Here is an 18,473-nt window from a genome sequence, read left to right on the forward strand (position 1 = left end):
TGAAAATGCACCATGAAAACATGAATGAAAATGTAACAAAAACATGAATGGAAATATATCACCAAATTATTATTGAATGAAAACATATCACCAAAATATTATTGAATATCACAAAAATATCATTCACATTGAAACATCTCAAAAATATGAATGTAAGTGCATCACAAAAAAATTAATGCTAAACAATTTTGCACAGTTAGAATTTTATCACCTTCCAAGCAAGTGCATGTGTGAGTGTGTGCACATTTAAAAGCATTAGAGGGGGTAGCTGTAAAGCCCCCAACTGCTGCTCCAACCAATGCTTTAAACAAAATTTGTTTTATGCATCATATATTATAAATATCCTTTCTTTGATTTATAATTTCATTGAATAACATATTAATTTTTTTACAGTTGAATATTGGAGAAACCTCTTCCAGCTCCTACTACTTTTCACTTCATTCATTCTTTGGTGTGTTTAGCAGTGCAGAAATGGCCAAAGTTCATGTAGTTAATGTATCAGTACTGGAGAATCCCTCAACATTTTTAAGCAAATTTCAATTCGAAATCACATTTGAATGTGTTGAGGATCTACAAGAAGGTAAGAAAAATGTTGACCTCGGCTTTCTCAGTACCAAAAAATTTAATGTTCACTAGATTTATTTAAAAAAATTGCTCTACATACTTTTTTTTTAAACAAAACTTTGGTGAAAAAATGTAATAGTTTAATTTTTTACTCTACATTTGAGATCATGTTTCTTAATCTCTGTTACAAGAATTGTTTCCAAGCTTTCTTGCTCACCAGATTTGGAATGGAAGATAATCTATGTTGGCAGTGCTGAGAGTGAAGAGCATGATCAAGTGCTTGATACAGTCTATGTTGGACCTGTGCCAGAAGGGAGACATCTATTTGTTTTTGAGGTAGGTATACTTAGAAATGAAAACTTGTATAGAATATCCCCAAAAATATCCATACTTTTGTGATATTATAAAAGCAATCTTTATTTTATTTGTAGTGTTTCATAGTTTGGGTTATGCAAGCTTTCCTCCACATTCTTCATATATCAATATATATTTGATATATATAAAATTTTGTATTATGTTGTTGGATTAAAATTTAAAAACTATTTAATATTTAATGCCTTTATTTTGAATACAGGCCGATCCTCCCGATGCTAGCAAAATCCCACAGAGCGAGTTGGTGGGAGTGACAGTGGTGCTGGTGACATGTTCTTATAAAGGCCAGGAATTTGTCAGGGTTGGATATTATGTAAACAACGCCTACAGCGACCCTGAGATGCAGGAAAACCCCCCTGAAGTCCCTAAACTTGACGCGGTAAAATATTGGTTTCTGTTCTCACACTATTGAGTTGGGCAACATTATATTTTATAAAATGAATTATCTATGATGGTTTCTGAATTTTGTATCATCTCACCCAGCTGAATAATTTCTCTAACATTTATTTTGTCAAAATTCTGCAAGAATGGTTCCTGCCATACTGCTATAAAGTTATACATGTTCTCAGACCCAGTATTCAATTAGGTCCTACTTTCTCCATCTAGATGACCATCATTGCAAAACAATTTTGTGTAAGCTAATCGTTTATGAAAATCTTTGGGCAAATTTGAAATTAAGTTACCATTTCGCCATAACGATCAGCCCAAATTAGATAGTAGGCGTTATGAAACTTCATAAGCAGTTGTTTCATTTAACAGGTTACACGTAACATCCTGGCATCACAACCTCGTGTGACCAAGTTCAAGATCGACTGGGATGACGCTAAGGACACTGAGAACATCCCTCCAGCCAATGAGAACACGTCAACGGACAATGCGTCTCTCAACACCACCGCCACGACCGCCGGCAGCAGCACCAGCGCCATGGACGCTATTAAAGCAAGCTTATTGGAGAGCAGCAACAGCGCCAGTGCAATGGAAGTAGCCTGAATTTAATCTCAATTGTGTCTATTATTGATATAAAATACGCGGCAGAGTAAAATATAACACATTAATTAAATTGACTTTAATAATATCATTCTGTGTAGTACCTATTTTATTTCGCTGTATTATTCGTAAAAATGTTATTTAAAAGCTTGGTTTTTCCAAATTTGTCATAGGTTGATTGTAATCAATGTCCATCACTTTCTTTTGGTCGTGGTAATTCAGTGTAGTTCATTTGAGAAAAGAAAGAAATAGTTTTGCTCAAATAAAGAAGCTGTTTGTACTATGGATGAAAGTTATAAATTCGAACTTGTTCATGTCATGCTTGTACCTGATTATGTTGGAAGATTAATTAATCATAACTTTCTAAATTGTCTCGTCTCGAATTCTCTTGATGTTTTTTTCATATAATGAAGATAAATTTTATTTTCTCATTAAAATAATTCTAAGTTCAAGCGTTGATCATATTTGTGAAGGCATTGTATAATGAACTGAAAAAGATTTAATTTGAAGTTTCATCAAGTAATTGCAAATCAAGTAAAAAATGTTTTTTTCTTTAGATGTTAAAGTCGCTGTGCCACTGGTAAATTTTGCTGCTGGTGGTGTCCTGGTGCCTGTTAATTTTTTGATAACATAGGTTAATTATCTGCTAGTAAAGGAAAAATGTACAAGTGGTTTCTCTGTAATGGAATGTCAACTTTTTCTTTGATTTAGTTCGGTACGATTTTCTCTCTAAGCTTCAAATGAATGGCAAAGTTATTTTGGTTTTCACGAGCTCGAGCGGAGTTATCGTTTTCTTACATTCAGTGAAACGTTCTTTGTAACCGTAATGTTACTGCTTTTACACTTGAAATTCCATTTCATGCCTTGAAAGCAATTTTTATTCGTGCCTCTTAATTGAAAAGATCTATCCTCGGGAAAAATGAAGTGATTTAGCTTTTTGTCCAAAAATTATTGGAACCACATACCAATGCTTAAGCATATTAGCTTAAGAAATACGCATCCTTATTGCATTTTGGGAATAGGTCGGCAATGAGTTGCGTTGTAGTTTCTCAGCCCCAGTTTTCTTGTTCTTCGCGCAGTTGAAGTACACGTTCGATGTGATCACTTGCATCGTAAATGTTAGTGTCAGTTTTGCAGTTAAATAAACTATTTTATACGCAGCATTTTCGTTTCAATGGCCAAATTGTATGGTTTGTAGGCAGTACTCAATCTCGTTCCAATGTCTTTATTCAAGTGACATTTTAATGCTCATGTCTACGTCGAGTGAACAAATAGTTCCACGATGTTTATAACTAAGGAAACTTGAGCAGACAAAATTTGTTGAAAAATATATTTTTGATGATTGTAGATATAACCTTTGCAGCGACTTCGGTTGAAAGCTTTATCTTCAGATCTTAAATGTACCATGTTTTAACACATTCATGCACATTTTATCGATCTATTCATGGAATGGATAAACTTTCTAACGTTCTGGATAAATCACTCCTCTTGCAATCACTCCTCCTCACTCATTATTTTCTTAGAACTGTTTCTCCTAACTTTGCAATCTCGTGTGAGAACGCCTGTATTAGATTGGCTTCTAGCTCTGCAAGAAAACGGGAAAAAGTTCTAGGAGTTCTCAGGACGGCTGCTCTTGTTCAAAGCCTGGAATCGTACGATGATGAAAGGTTGTGGACTTCATGTATATAAATGGTAGCCACAGAATACCGTTTTTATAACATTGTCGTTAGGAATTATAGCTGTTTCATTGATTACTTTCTGAACATCAAACATGCGTATAACGCTGTAGATGCACTCGTAATATGACGTATAACGAATGATTTTACATCAGACAAAAAATGTGTGCCTTTTCAAAACTCGCCGAATCGGAAAACTAAAATGGTATCACTCCTCTTGCGTCATGCTATGAATTTCTTAGATAACTTGTATCGGAATATGTATCCCCCGTCTATGTCACATGAGCGCGATCAAATTTTTGTGATGAGCGACCCCGAAATTCGTTCAAGTGTAACTTTCGTGCTGTTCGATAAGTGTTACTGTGCAATGCGATCTATTCCTTGAAAGTACGCGCCCATCAGGACATGAGGTGGTCGAGCAGGCTGAAGGCTCCACCAATGAGGGCAGCGATGCCCACTCCTGCCGCCCCGACCATTGTGAGCATCTGCATCGGCGTAAGCTCGAACGCCGGCGGCTGTGACCACACCAACACTCCGCTCTGCGCAAGAGGAGAAATCTTCAATTATTCTCCATTTCGCAAAATTACATCCAAGTTCAAGGAAGGAGTAGCGAAACTGAAACACTTCTGTGGATGCCCTGAGAACGTGGCAAAACCCAGTCAAGACGAGATTATAAACAAAAAAAGCATTATGTTTTAAACACACCAGCACTCAATACTTGACCAATTATATTTAAACATGATGAAATATGTCAAATGAAAAAACGGAAATTCTGCAATGCCAAAGATCAGCGCTGAAATTACAATGAAACTTTATTTTGTCCTCAAACATTCAATGTGCGTAGAGAACACGAGATGAAGTTTGTAGTTTATTTTTATCATTCGCGGTTGAGCCGTGGGGCTAAGACGTATGCCGTGTGGCTCTTGACGTCTGCGTGGGGACCTCATTGAGGTATGCAAGTATACTCAAGGTTTATGCAAGGTCTCCGAAGGATTACTAGAATTTGAAACAAGAACCAACAACAGGGGCCACGGCTATAAACTAAAGAAACTGCGTTGCAACTTCTCCACGCGACAACATTTCTTCTCGCTTCGCATCACCGACATGTGGAATAGCCTCCCCGATGACATCGTTGGCGCTCAAAGTATGAACGCGTTCAAGAACAGACTAGATAAAGCTATGGAAAAATATATGTTCAGACTTGAAACGCCTAGCACCATATCGAACCCGATGGAAGTCTAGTAACTATTTCAAACATATATCGTCAGTCCTGAAAAGAACCGGTCAAATGACACGATTTTAGATCTTCTTTAAACAAGGCAGGAAAAGTAAAAGAATCGGCGACAGTCCATATCAAGCCTCACTTCAGCGCCGAGCCGCCGACATCACTATGTTATGTTATTAAAAGAACCCATTAGAATATGTCCGGCTCAACCCCTGCCGCCCGTCCGGGCGTGAGGCGAGTGGTGAAGAACCTCCTCAGAAAGTGAACACAAGAAGAACCCACTCAATGCAATATCTCTGTGATTTCGGATTGAGGCTATGTAATAAGGCTAGGTTGTGCATAATTCAACCATGAGGTTATGTTCGTGTTCTGAAAGCCGATCAGTGAAGAGAAGCTTCAGAACTGAAAATGATGTATGAAGATTGACTGATAGAAGATGCGAAAAATAGATAATAAAGGGTTATGATGAAAATTAATAGCCATTCAAAATTTAATGGATTTGTTGAATCACAGATTTGCCGATGCTTCTATATATTATGACAATTATCAGACTCCAATAAAAATACAATTTTATGAAGTGTTCCAATCTGTCGTGTGCCGACTAAAGTTTCCACTAATTTTCCGTCAATATTACACCGATGAGACAGGCGTGAATTCCGATATTCGTGAATTAGTCGAGTTTTCGATTAGCTTCGTTGTGGCAAGGGAACGAAGGAAAAGATGGCAATGAGAAGATAACGGCTATTCTAGACAATCTTTTAGAAATTTGAATGAAACTTCCATGATGGATGCATTTTGCATTTTCACCATTAAGTTTGACTACTTTATAATTTGTTTGTAATCTTTTTTGTCTCTGAAACGCGGAATCTCTTGTAAATGAAGCTTAAATTTCGGTAAAAAATGGCAGCTCTGTGCGTCAAGGTAAGTTTGCGATCTGCGAGTCCCCAGACCACGAAAAAGCCATGAATTTTCTGTTGTTGGTTTTCACAAAATCGACATATGGTGAAACCTCCTTAAAATAAGCACTTTTATTTATATCAAATAGACATTACTTCAAAATTTTCTTGAACTATTCCTCTTCGTTGTCGCTTGGAAATGAAGCAGCAACTCCAGCCTCCCGTCAAGTAAGCGTGCATGCTCACACGTGGGTCACGAGTCACGACTACAGTTCACACGACGGCCACAAAACGCTGGCGGTAACTCACACTCAGATCACGAAAATTTCCTTGAATCGATCACGATCGTTAGATCACCCAGGCAGACGGTGATCCAAGTCACGCTCCTTCAATTCGTCAGGTTTACCTGTAGATAATGAATGACTCGAGCTAAAGAAGGGCTGAGGCTTCACGCCACTTCTCGCTGCTTGCACGTGTGAACTGGAGAAATCAAAGCGATCTCCATGATTTCGAACATCAACGCGATGCAAACCTTTATGCTTGTCATTAACTTATTTTTGTGAGGCCAGTTTAATTTTAGGTGAAGTTAAATCAAATTGATAATTTTAAATCTAAATTTGCAGATGCTTTTGATTAGCGGAAAACGAATTTCAGTCTGTTTCTTGTGTCACTCAGCTGTCCCATGCAGCTGTCCATTCTTGATTCGACTATCGTGCAAACATCTTAACAAAATCCTATGTAATCTTTTTTAATTCTATTTGTAAATTTTTGAACGCAGAACGAGAATCGCGTACAATTTCCGTTCGAGATATTTTTTTTTTGCAGGAGCATTCTAATATTATTTCAATGAATTATTGCGGAACAGCAAGAGAAATGTACTTGTTAAAACTTGATGGTTTAATGCAGTCCATAGAGGAAGGCAGGGTAAGCTGAAGCACGTTAACGAGTGACCCGTAAATCACCCTTGCTTATCTACGCTGTGATCTTCAAACGCGTAAATCTTACAAGCTTTAACAAGCGGAGAACATCGCTTTCCATCGTGTTTTTCAATGATCAAGGTGATTGAAAGGCAGGTGTTTACACAGCTTGGCTGGTTCAAACTTTACCTTGTTTTTCAGTTTGCTTTAAATATCCCGTTAATAGATTGGGAACGTTCGACATTTGACCAAAGCATTAGAAAGTTTTCTCATATATTTGTTAGATAACATCAGTTGTTCTACAGATAGTGCCAGACCCCAACGCGTCGTAGTAACGTGCGAAGTGGAATTAAATATTTAACAGAAATTTTAATAGGTTTTTGGTATATATTTCCATAGGCGGCGTGACTCAGGTTTGTAGTTACTGAACAGACCAGTGTAATGCTTGCTCGAATGAGCATTGTTAACTAAAATATTTTCACTCCTCGAATCTCAATGCACCCTGCACGCTAAGTATCCTGAAGCTATTCAAAACTTAATTTTTATTTATTTCCCTCTTGTTACTTCTGACCATTTAATTCTTCAGTAATTGTAGTAATGCTCCTATCGATCAATTCATTTGTAATTTAATTAAATGAAATATTACAATGGATAACTGGACGAAAACGGATTTCCGTGTCTTCCCACATTTGTCTAAGAATTCGCGTAGGAATGGATCAGATCTTTAAAATAAAAAAAATATATAAAATTATTATTAAGAGCATATCATCAATGAAATCAAGTTAAACGTACATTCATCATTAATCCATACGTCGCGAGTATTTCTTCACACTACGAACCTATCAAGGTAACTCAAGTGTATTTCTGGCACTCTGCTTTTCCCAAATGCCCGAGGCGAGCATTCAACACATTTGTTTCATTACTCAAACTTCCCTATATCAGTCAAATGCAACCAGCAATGCGTTAAATATTATTATTATTATTATTATTATTGGGACGCAGCACGAGTACAAGTGAAATACTGTGAAGTTTATTGCGAGGAGGTAAATTCGGCGTCACAAAATCGATTCATCAAATGCTGACAAAATATTCTGATGTCCCCTAAAAAGTAAAATGTTAATTTATTAATTTTTTTCTTACAAAAAATGGCTAAGAAAAAGTTTAAGGCCAAAAAATATATATAATGTGGCCTCAACATAAATTTAAATGAATGATCATAACAACCAGTCGTTTACAAATTATGATCCCGCAATATGATGATTAATTACTTTTTAATATTTAATAATAATTTATCCTTTATTATGATCAGCTCCTATGGGTGAACTAATTAGTTTAACCAAGAACTTCCCTTCCTTATAACCCAGTAATGCCCCTATCTAAATGCTACATTTAGTCATCATTATACATTGATTTATTTAATTGATGTTAAGTCACACCAGAATTTTTTTCAGCCTGCTATGCATGTAAGAAAATACATTTGGGGAGGCCCAACACGGATAAGAAACTTTTCTATTAATTTCAAATGGATAATCAGTTCTCTTTACGAACAGTTCCTGTACAAATTTAGTTTGTAGGACAGGGTTCCACTGACTGCATTGACGTTATTATATTATAATCTAAATTTAATATCTCTTATCCATTTTACAGTGTCAATGAAAAATTGTAGGCAACAAACTTACATAATCCTCTTAGCTTTCGCTTCTTTCATTCAGTTCTCAATAATTATTCTTCAATTAGTAAGTTTTATAAAGTCATCTTCGTTAATCACACCAGCAACCAAGACTCACCCATCCTCCTTGACTTGCTATCCACTGACACGAGTGCCGCTCGATTGCCATCCCCACGCCCTCAACTACGCTGCTCACAAATTCTGGATGGCCTGCGGGTAGAGTGTATAAATAGCTTCAAAACTTCCAAACAATGGCTTTACAAAAATGACAATAATCAATTATTACAAATTAAATCACAACAGTACTGCTGGAACAGGATACTCGGTTCCACTTCTGGCTGCTCGGATTTGAGAATTTTGGAGCCTCTACATATCTTCAAACGAAAACCATGTCTCAATAATGCGTTTAGCTCATATAATCTGGAAATAGTAAATCGCTAGGATTTTATATTCTTGTCGTACCCCTAGGACTAAGTTGTTCATAACTAGTCCTGTTTATTTCGATATAATGTTAGGTCTTGTTTAGGTTTTATGTCTGTCTTTGAATTTTGACTTTTAAAGTGATTTTATTCATTTTTAGTTTAGTCGAACTGATGATGGAGCTGGACTCCGAAACGTTTTCAATATCGATATGGTGAATTTTCTTGGTGTTATCTTTGCTTTTAAATTCCTTGAGTACTGCCAATGTAATGCCGTGATGGGTTTCATCGCGCGCAGTCGATGCCCAGGCAAGTTTATTAAATTCATCGTTGTACACTTGTACTGCCATTGTAACGACATATGGTGTATAACATCTTGTGCAATCGATGAAAAAGGTTTCGTTGCAAACTCTTATGATAATTAATTCTTTATTCGTACATGAATAAGACTAATTACAAGAATGAATTCCATTATTGATTGACTTGATTAATTCATGTACTTGGACGGGGCTGTAAACAATATGTAATTTTATGCAACTAATGTGGAAATAGTTGATATACAGACTTTTGAAAATGTAAAGAATAACGCTCGGAATTTCCGAGAGCCAGTTGCATGTTACCTTGCCTGACGCAGTCCGCAGCCAGGGCGGCAGCGAGGGCGTAGAGGGATATGATCCGCGCCCACGTGACATCCGTGCGCAGGAGGTGCGACGAGAGCGCCAGCATCACGTGCCGCACAACCTGTCAGGTGCGGACGCAAGCTGCAACTCTCGACAGTGTTACATTTGCAATTTTAATATTAAACATTAACTTCCTTCAAAGATAGACTATTTTTAATAGTTTTCGAGCCCTGTAGGTGTGGGTGTAATGATTTTTGATTACAAGGCGTAATGATAATATATGTAACATCAACGATGGTGATGTTTTATATTAACTACATTCCTCAACGAGCGTTCATCTTAACGGCTTCATTTATGACCTTCTCATTGCTAAAAGGGTTTCACCAGATGGTAAATTTCAACTTTAAAATCGGGATCTATAAAATTCTAGAAATGTTTGTAATGTTTCTCTTAACTCTCATGGAATTGAAACTATCTTGTTTTTATACTGATGTATTACATTAATAATTAATGGGTATATTTTTTACCTTATCTGACTTGAGGGAGACGGAGATCTGGCGAACGATGGAGCAGTACATTTAGGATGGCAAGCAATGTTTCTTTGAACTCTCATGGAATTGAATCTATCCAGTTTCTTCACTGATGTATTACATTAATAATTGACATTGTTTTGACCTTATCTGACTTGAGGGAGACGGAGATCTGGCGCACGATGGAGCAGTACAGGTTAGGATGGCATCGTTCCAGCTCGTGACCTAAGGTCAGCAGGCGCGGGAACACCTAAAACGGGTCAACATCTTACACTCAGAGAAATAAGAGGTAGTGTTCAAATAGCGACGCACTCTCTGATTTTGGAAGGTTCATCGTGACTCATTTTTGTCCTGTAAAGGGCGTATCAGTGCTACGTCCGCTCTTTGCAAATGCTGGGTTTAGATAATGAGTCAATATTTGGGCGAATGTTAAATTATTTTTATTGGGCATAGTCGCTCATCATGAAAGTGATGGTGGCACACGCATCATTTTTACAGAATCAAACATTTGCTTAAGCAATTAAACGAAATGAACCGAATATTTTCAATGACTGGCGTGTGTAATATCGTTATTAAAATTATATTAATCATATTTTCTGGACAGTTTTTTACCGGCTTAGAAAACACCAGTAATTAAATTAACTAATATGTAAGTAATTAAAAAATCCAAATTAGACAGTTGTGTTTTTAAAACAGAAGAAGTCATTTGGTTGCCGGGAAAAATTGTCTTGGAATGGACACTTAAAATACGAGGTCTATCATTACAGTATAAATGAAATTTTGAGTTGATTTTTTTCACGCTTAGAAGTAGACTGGTCAATTCTCCATAGTCATTAAATAATTTCTGAGTACTTTAGAGTCAATTATTAAGTGTACACGGTAGCATAGTGAGAAAAATTTAACTTTTTGCAAGAACAAGTGTGTTTAGCTGCGACCGTAACATTTTATCCTCGACAAGACAGCATCTCACCTCGCAAACTTCCAAGCCCCAGTGGAGGTTGACCACAGATCTAATCCTCTGAAGTCCAATCTTCTTGTGTAGAAGTCCTGCTCGCTTGAGGCGGCACCTGCATACCAAATTGGCTTACTTCATTGCAGCTACAGGTTCTTAAACATTTATAAGTCGTTTATAATAACAAGCAGAACATTTAATATTAATGAGAACATTTATAAGTCGTTTGACAAGCAGACGTTTGTGGCATATAAACTGCTTTTTAAAAGCTTGTAAACAATTCATTGACCAACCAATAAAACTGTTGGGAATGTTTTTCCTTCTATAACTAGACGCACTTTAGAAATCATATTTTTGCTTGAATGCTCAGTTAAAGATATAGGCAGACAAGTATGAATATATATATATTGAATAAATTGTTCATGCGAAGAAGTTTCACGTTTAAATTTGACCGTTTTTTTAAAATGCATATTGTTTACAGCTGCGCTAAGTACATGAATCAGTCAATAAATTCAATATTCCCCAATTCATAGAAGTTAGTACACAAAAAATATATTGTTTATGGTCTTTTAAGTTATAGCCAATAAATATTAGAATTGATCACAAGAATTTAATGTTGATGCTCTATTGATGAACTTAATATGTTGACTAGAAACATCGCTAAGATAAGAACGTTTTTAATGGCTCGCTGAGTCCAATGAAGATACATAATATCGACCTGTATAGATCCTATTTCTATAGGTAGAAGTGATGTATGGTTGAATTGTAGTTGAGACCTTGTGTAGTTGCAAGTGTGGTACCATAGCAGGACGCGAGCGTGAGGAAGACCGCCGTAATTTGGATGTTTCCATGAAAACTGCTGACATAAAGAGACAACTTGTTCACGAGCCCTACATATGGAGCATGAAAATCGAGCATCTGGGTAGAGTAGTAACCGGAGCAGACTCTGTAGTGACTGGCGTCGGTACAAACCTGTTAACCCTACCTCATGTCTGATGGTAAGTGCTACAAACCCTGTTAACCCTACCTCATTTCTGATGGTAAGTGCTACAAACCCTGTTAACCCTTCCTTGTGTCCAACGGTAATCGTCGATACAAACCCTGTTAATCCTTCCTTGTGTCTGATGGTAAGTGCTACAAACCCTGTTAACCCTTCCTTGTGTCCATCGGTAATCGTCGATACGACCTTTTTTTAAGCCTTCTCAGTTCTCCCCCTATTTGACTGTGAGCATGTACTAATCCGAATTCTAAATAACACCCTAAAAAATATAACTCAGTACTCACTGCAGTGAGTGACAGAGAGTGCATTTTCTCGTCGACGAAAACATGAAGTCACGGACAGACAGACAGACGGACGGACAGATGGACATGGCGAGCACAATAGTGCATTTTTTCATAAATGAGAAAATGCGTTGAAAATATCCCTATTTTCCTAGGGTTGATAAGAATTTATTCTGTAGATCAGTTCACCGAAGAGAATCTGAAATGCGTTTATTGGGTATCGATGAGTTATTTTAAATCACAGACGTTAATTTACCTACCGAAGTTTGTAACTTGTTTGCCCATAGAATTTTTAATGATTAATTGTATGTCTTTTATATCCTATGTAAAAGTATTGGATTCGGAGTTGAAGAACAGTCGCGTAGCCGGATAAGATTCGCGATATGATTTATTAGACTTATTTAGAGACTTACTCTGATTTTACAAGCGAATAAACATTGTCAAGTATCGCTCCAACTGTCTAGGACATGCGCGGAATTTTTTTCAATAAATGTCTTTCAACCATTATTTTGGTGTTTTTGGTATTTCAATCTATTTTAACCATTATTTTGGCAGCTCCGACCTCTTTACTGTACGAGGGGCTTTTTAAAAACTTCTTCCAAAGTGCATTGATCGCTTAAATGAATCACGCTACCAGTATTGTTTCGTAATTAATCATTAAATCACATTTATTAAATTAAATTAATATTAAATGTGGAAAAACAGATAGAAAGTACAAATAAATAAAAGAAAATGACAACCATACTATACTGACCGCTTTATTATACCATATGTTTGTTAAATAAATTTCATTGCTTTTAACCCATCTAAATATGATTACATGCTTGCTGGGGGTTATTTGCCTGCTGTAGATATGGCATGAAAAGATACCTGATGTACTGTGAACAGAGGTACTTGGCCTGTGGCACCACTTCTTCAGCTCCCCTGCCGGTACGCCAGCCGATAGTGCTGCTGATCTTGCGCGTGACCACGTCGCTCACGTTGCTCAGCTTCCGTCTGTGGGGCGTAACATGGCAGCATCAGGCTTTGACGGAACCTCAAAAATGTTCATACTTTCAATGAAAAATTTGTGTTTTATTAAGGTATTCTTTATTTAAGTTATTGAATCGTTTCCATTGATGATTAAAACAATAATAAAAATGTTCTTACCTTACTGGAGAAGACGGTCGTTCATCGGAGTTTGGAAGCTCCAGAGAAGACGACGAAGGTTTCAGTAAAGGTATGGATATTTTCCGTAATCTTGGACCCTTAGATTTACCAGGAACCTGAAGGTATAGATCATCAACTGTTCTTGATGGGAAGTGAACAGACGACGAATTTAGATTTGAAGCAGCAGAACAAGTGTGACTGTCAAGAGATCCTAGAGTCTTTTCCAAGCTTACTATTGGTCTGTCCAGTAGACAATTACTCTGCATGCCATTTTGAAGGCCTGGTAGTTCGGTTGATGCAGAATGAGTAGTACACTTGATGGAACACACTCGTAACCTAAACTTCGGTCCAGGGATGGTAATGTCGTTTGTGTTTGGCTTACAGTTTTGCCCTACCCACAAATGGCCGTTTGTTTTACGTGTTCTTGAGTCGGGATGGGTGGAGGAACAACTGCCTGATGGGCATAAAGATTCGCTGATGAGTTTTTCTGAAGCTTCTTCGTCGTCCTCATTATCTCCTCCATGGTTTTCCTCGTCATTGTCTTCGGCGCACGCGCAGGAACAACAAACATGAGAACGCGGGTTGGAATATTCTTTGTCTGATGAAAGCTTTTTATCGGCCGTGCCATTTCTGGACTTATTAGCAAGAATTTCTTGAATTAATGCTTCCCCTGCGCCATTAAAACGCGGTGCTGGTTTGTTCTCCAACTCCATTGAATTAATTTGGTCATCAGCCGAAATGGAGTTGGAGTTCTCGTCTTCACTGCCCTTCGCCCCCTGAATAAACTCTGTGCTGGAACTGTTCATCGCGATATCATGTCATTGGTAACTTCGTAAAAATCCATGAAATTAAAATGAAGTTACTAAATCACTTTTTTATGACTCATTCACGTCGTCTGCTAACGTCTCATGCTTCCAGAATACCGGCTAAAAAAATTCCGTTTTTATGCATGGTCTCTGCTCAGAAGAAATAAAATTGTGAATTTAATTAAAATATTTCACCGTGTAATTATCTCTGAAGAGACGGCAAAGGCTGCATGAAACAAAACTCAATGACAGCATATTTCAACTCGTATATATAAAAACAAAAATTTAACGAAGCAAATAAATTTTAAATTAGTGGAACCGTCTGTTTGGCGTTATTGTAGTCATCTAACGTATTCAATAAAATAGCTTCATATAATAGCTCTGCATAATAGCTTTGTAAAACTGTCCCTCAACGAGGTGGTTGGAAGTTAAGGAAACTTAAATACTAAAATTTTTTCACCTAAAAATAGAAATGCGACCATCATCAACCTTTCGAGCTTTTCCGAGTAACACAATTGACACTTGCTCCATTGCTTGATAAATTTAAATCCATAATTTAATTTTGTTGCTTTTCATTTATGCTATTCGCGATCCGTGTAAGAGGAGTTTTTATTTTTGATTTAGAGTTTATCACATCCCATGATCTATGCCGTACTGGAACAGCTGTATATTCTTTCCGACGCTGAATTACTCTGATTCTTTGTTGATTCAGTATCTGTATCATAGAAAAACACGCGTTTTTAGCATATTAAGGCACGCGTTTCTAAGCATATTCACATTGAAACTATATATAGTCTCGTCTCGAGTTCTTCATCTTCGCAGTCCAATAAAAAACTGTCGAACACTTACGAGGTCTCGCTGCGTGAAGCTGTCGGGCATGCAGCGCATGATCGACTGACACGCAAAAATTCATTTTATTCTTGCTGTTAAAATGTGGTGTTTTTATAGTAGATATCAAGACAAGTATTCGAAAAAAATCGTTGATACTGCAAGCATATTCACAACCTGTGAATACTGTAAAATCGTAATTTTTGTAATTTTGACCAAAATATGTTCTTGATTTTGATCGCGCACGGGGAAAGCAAGTATGTTTTAGCTGATGATAATTCAATTTAAAACAGCCAACACGAAATTATTCTCGGCTTCAGATTTAATCTTATCATGTTTCAGTTATAGAACTCGAGGAGTCTGAAGTCATATTTAAAGATCATCTCCTTCATGTACATTGCATGCGACGTGACGCAGTCATGGCAGTAGTATAGATAATAGGTGTACCGTCACATTTTGCATAAACAGCTTAAATCATAGGCCACCACAACCATTTACCCCGAATCTTGTCTAACAAAATTAACCAATTACCCCTGAATAAAACCTATTCATTTACTCACAATCTTATTTCGAATATTACCCATCGTAACACTTTGCATAAACAGCTTAAATCATAGGTTTCCGATAATATCATTTACCATCCTGATCGGTCATAGTCTGCTTACCATCCATACCCATACCCATGCCCATCCATACCCACACCCACCCAAACCCACACCCATTCATACCCATACCCATGCCCATTGACATCCATACCCATGCCCATCCATACCCATACCCATACATACCATACCAATCCATACCCATACTCATCCATACCCATACCATCCATACTCATACCCATATACATACCCATACCTATCCATACCCATACCCATCCATACCCATACCCATACCCATCCATACCCATACCAATACCCATCCATACCCATACCCATGCCCATCCATACCCATACCCATGCCCATCCATACCCATACCCATACCCACTAGGGTGGTCCTCAAAAAACTTTTTTTCTTGAAAATGAGTTCCTACCTCAAAAACGGTTCCTCCAGAGGCCTAAATAATATCCTTAAAATATTTTTCAAATCAGTTAATATTCAGAGGTCGCTTAATGGTGACAAAGTTTTACCTTTATGGCTCAGGGTCATTGAGTCCATAGAGTGAGCAAAGAAACGGGCCTAAACATTGGGGTTGTTCACAGTGGGTCTAAAATTCAAATATAGTTTTCCCATGCTTCTACATCACACTCTGATTTCTTTATGGAGAGTTCTTAATGTGTAGAAATTTCAAAACTCCCACTGAGCACTCCCACAAAACTCCAGAAACTCCCACTGGGCCTGAAACCGTCAACAATGCGCCAATGTTCCTCCCATGATCGCCCGGAATGCTGCGCCGACGATAAGTTCATGGATGTTCCCGGTGTTTTGATGCCGTTCTATCGAAAAACCGCCAGCACACGATCCTCAATCCCCAACTCCATCAGAAACGCGACGACGGCATTGCTCCGCACCCTCCCCGTACCGTTGGCGAGCTTGGGAACACCAAGGAATGGTATGGCTCCTTTCCCGCTGACAAGGACAGGTAGACGGTCCACGTGCTTCTTGTTCGTGAGGTCCTGCATTAGCTTTTCTTCCCAATGCACCACCACTGTCTCGCTCATCTTCAAGTCCGCCTTAAGCTGTGAGGCATACATGGCTCAGTGCTTTTGCCGATATCGGCAAATTATTGAGGAGCAGTTGATTGTTAACATCTTCCGGCTTGTGGTTAAAGTCTCGAGCTGCTTTGTATAAAGGAACACAGCTCCTCTATCGCTCACCTTGGTTCGGTCAAGGGAAGCTGCCAAGCCTGNACCACCCCGTATACAAGATACGTTATCTGGACTTATGTGTCTTACTTATCCCTCACTACCTTAGTCAACGAAGAACCCGATCCTCAGGTAGAGCTTAATATAACAAGAGCTCAATATCATAGGTTGAATATAAAATTTCAACCTGTGACAGGTTTATAGAACTTTCAAGGAATCACATAAATTTAAATACAATTAAAGGACTGTACGATAATCTGATACATAGAATTGAAGAATTTACGAATAACTCTTCTGGATGGATATTAAACAAGTTGCTAAACTTTACAATTAAAATTGTTGAATACAAACCTTTAAGAGGTTCTAGCTATATTGAATTGCCTGAAAAATTGAGAAATCCAAAATATAAGTTAATAAGGAATTTAAAAGCAAAGAAAACGCCAAGAAAATTCACCATATCGATATTGAATATGGTGAATTTTCTTGGCGTTTTCTTTGCTTTTAAATTCCTTGTGAACTTGCGATTTAAGCAGACTAATGATATAAGTACTTATAAGTAGAGTTGGAATTCGCAGATATCAAATTCCCTATGAAAATTAAAGACATCGACAAATTTGAAAAGATTAATAATATATCTATAAATGTATATAGCTTGAATTATTGTCTGGAGCTATGCCCACTTCGAATAACTAAAACTAAAAATAAAGATGTGGTTTCATTATTGTTGATTACAAATGAGAATGGAAGTCATTATGTCTTAATGAAGTCTTTAAGTCCATTTATTAATAAGGCGAGTCATAGTACTAAATATGTATGCCCATACTGCCTACATGCATTTATACGTGAAGACCTACTTGAAAAACATAAAGATGATTGCTCTGTTCACACACCCGTCAAATATGTTTATAGTGATGAGAAACTAAAATTCAAGGCCTTTCAAAAGACTATCAAACATCCCTTTGTAATTTATGCTGATTTTGAATCGACTTTGGTAGGTATTGATTCATGTCAGCCAGATCCCAAGTCGAATTACACTCGGAATATTCAAAAGCATGAGTTATACAAGATAAAATAACAAACTAGCGACCTTATTTCTTGAGCATTGGAGTGACAAGTGAGTGAGCATTGGAGTGACTTATTGGAGTGACAAGTGAGCAGATTCTTAACTTCTGAACGATTGATATCTTTTGAGTATAGGTACATTAATCAAGTTTTTTAACGCCATTATCTTCATACAAGTGACAACGAATGTACATGAATCTGGTAGTATTTCACGTAATGCTCGAATCAAGCCAATACATCTCTAGCTTGTCTCAATTGGGCTCTGACTATCATAGTTTGAAGGCTAAGCTGAGCAGCCGAGGTAGAGGCACATCAGATCGGTTGCTGGAAGATTTCTTTGCACGTCCCACTTTGAGACCGAACACTAGTCACATTAAGACACAAACACGATACATTGAGACAATAAACCACTAATAAACCTACAGATATGCGAAAATACTACAGGCACATCATATTCTATGGAGCCACAAGTGTCGCTGTAATGTAGTTACCATTGTAAAAAATGTATTTGAACGCTGCAGTTTTGGTTTGGTGCATGGCATCTTTAGAATAAGAAACTTACGATTGATATAATTTGAACATTTCAACTGGTTTACCCATGTTCAGAGGATATTAACACGTTGACTCCGAAGTGGTACATATGCGTACCACAAAACGTATTTCTCCAGGACGTAGTGGTACATACGTAATTCAGGTTACCTAAAATCGGCCAAA

At 37.4% G+C, this 18,473-nt stretch overlaps 2 protein-coding genes across 2 annotated transcripts; one reads left to right on the forward strand and one right to left on the reverse strand.

Annotated features, from left to right (window-relative positions):
- Positions 1-391: 391 nt before the first annotated feature.
- On the forward strand, positions 392-3,084 carry LOC108670845 (histone chaperone asf1-like). Its single transcript, XM_018158334.2, has 4 exons — positions 392-580; positions 785-900; positions 1,139-1,315; positions 1,696-3,084. The coding sequence occupies exons 1-4, from the start codon at positions 472-474 to the stop codon at positions 1,924-1,926; spliced, it is 633 nt and encodes a 210-aa protein (XP_018013823.1). The 5' UTR covers positions 392-471; the 3' UTR covers positions 1,927-3,084.
- A 152-nt stretch (positions 3,085-3,236) lies between these two features.
- Positions 3,237-14,211, reverse strand: LOC108670844. Its single transcript, XM_018158333.2, has 7 exons — positions 13,258-14,211; positions 12,979-13,104; positions 10,846-10,942; positions 10,021-10,125; positions 9,346-9,466; positions 8,425-8,516; positions 3,237-4,138 (listed from the first exon to the last, which is right to left on the reverse strand). Exons 1-7 carry the CDS (start codon positions 14,061-14,063, stop codon positions 3,998-4,000), a joined length of 1,488 nt encoding a protein of 495 aa, XP_018013822.1. The 5' UTR covers positions 14,064-14,211; the 3' UTR covers positions 3,237-3,997.
- Between the last annotated feature and the right edge of the window lie 4,262 nt (positions 14,212-18,473).

Source organism: Hyalella azteca, unplaced genomic scaffold (genome assembly GCF_000764305.2).
Source record: "Hyalella azteca isolate HAZT.00-mixed unplaced genomic scaffold, Hazt_2.0.2 contig14482, whole genome shotgun sequence".
NCBI classification, from domain to species: domain Eukaryota; kingdom Metazoa; phylum Arthropoda; class Malacostraca; order Amphipoda; family Hyalellidae; genus Hyalella; species Hyalella azteca.

What these genes read in the sequence shown, in the direction of transcription:
- LOC108670845 (XM_018158334.2), top strand. Translation starts at nt 472, where the DNA reads ATGGCCAAAGTTCATGTAGTTAATGTATCAGTACTGGAGAATCCCTCA. An exon ending in GACATCTATTTGTTTTTGAG is followed by an intron (nt 901 to 1,138) that starts GTAGGTATACTT and finishes TTTTGAATACAG; the next exon opens with GCCGATCCTCCCGATGCTAG. An exon ending in AAGTCCCTAAACTTGACGCG is followed by an intron (nt 1,316 to 1,695) that starts GTAAAATATTGG and finishes TTCATTTAACAG; the next exon opens with GTTACACGTAACATCCTGGC.
- LOC108670844 (XM_018158333.2), bottom strand. Translation starts at nt 14,063, where the DNA reads ATGAACAGTTCCAGCACAGAGTTTATTCAGGGGGCGAAGGGCAGTGAA. An exon ending in TCTCCCTCAAGTCAGATAAG is followed by an intron (nt 9,467 to 10,020) that starts GTCAAAACAATG and finishes CGCACCTGACAG; the next exon opens with GTTGTGCGGCACGTGATGCT. An exon ending in TGCGGACTGCGTCAGGCAAG is followed by an intron (nt 8,517 to 9,345) that starts GTAACATGCAAC and finishes CTCTACCCGCAG; the next exon opens with GCCATCCAGAATTTGTGAGC.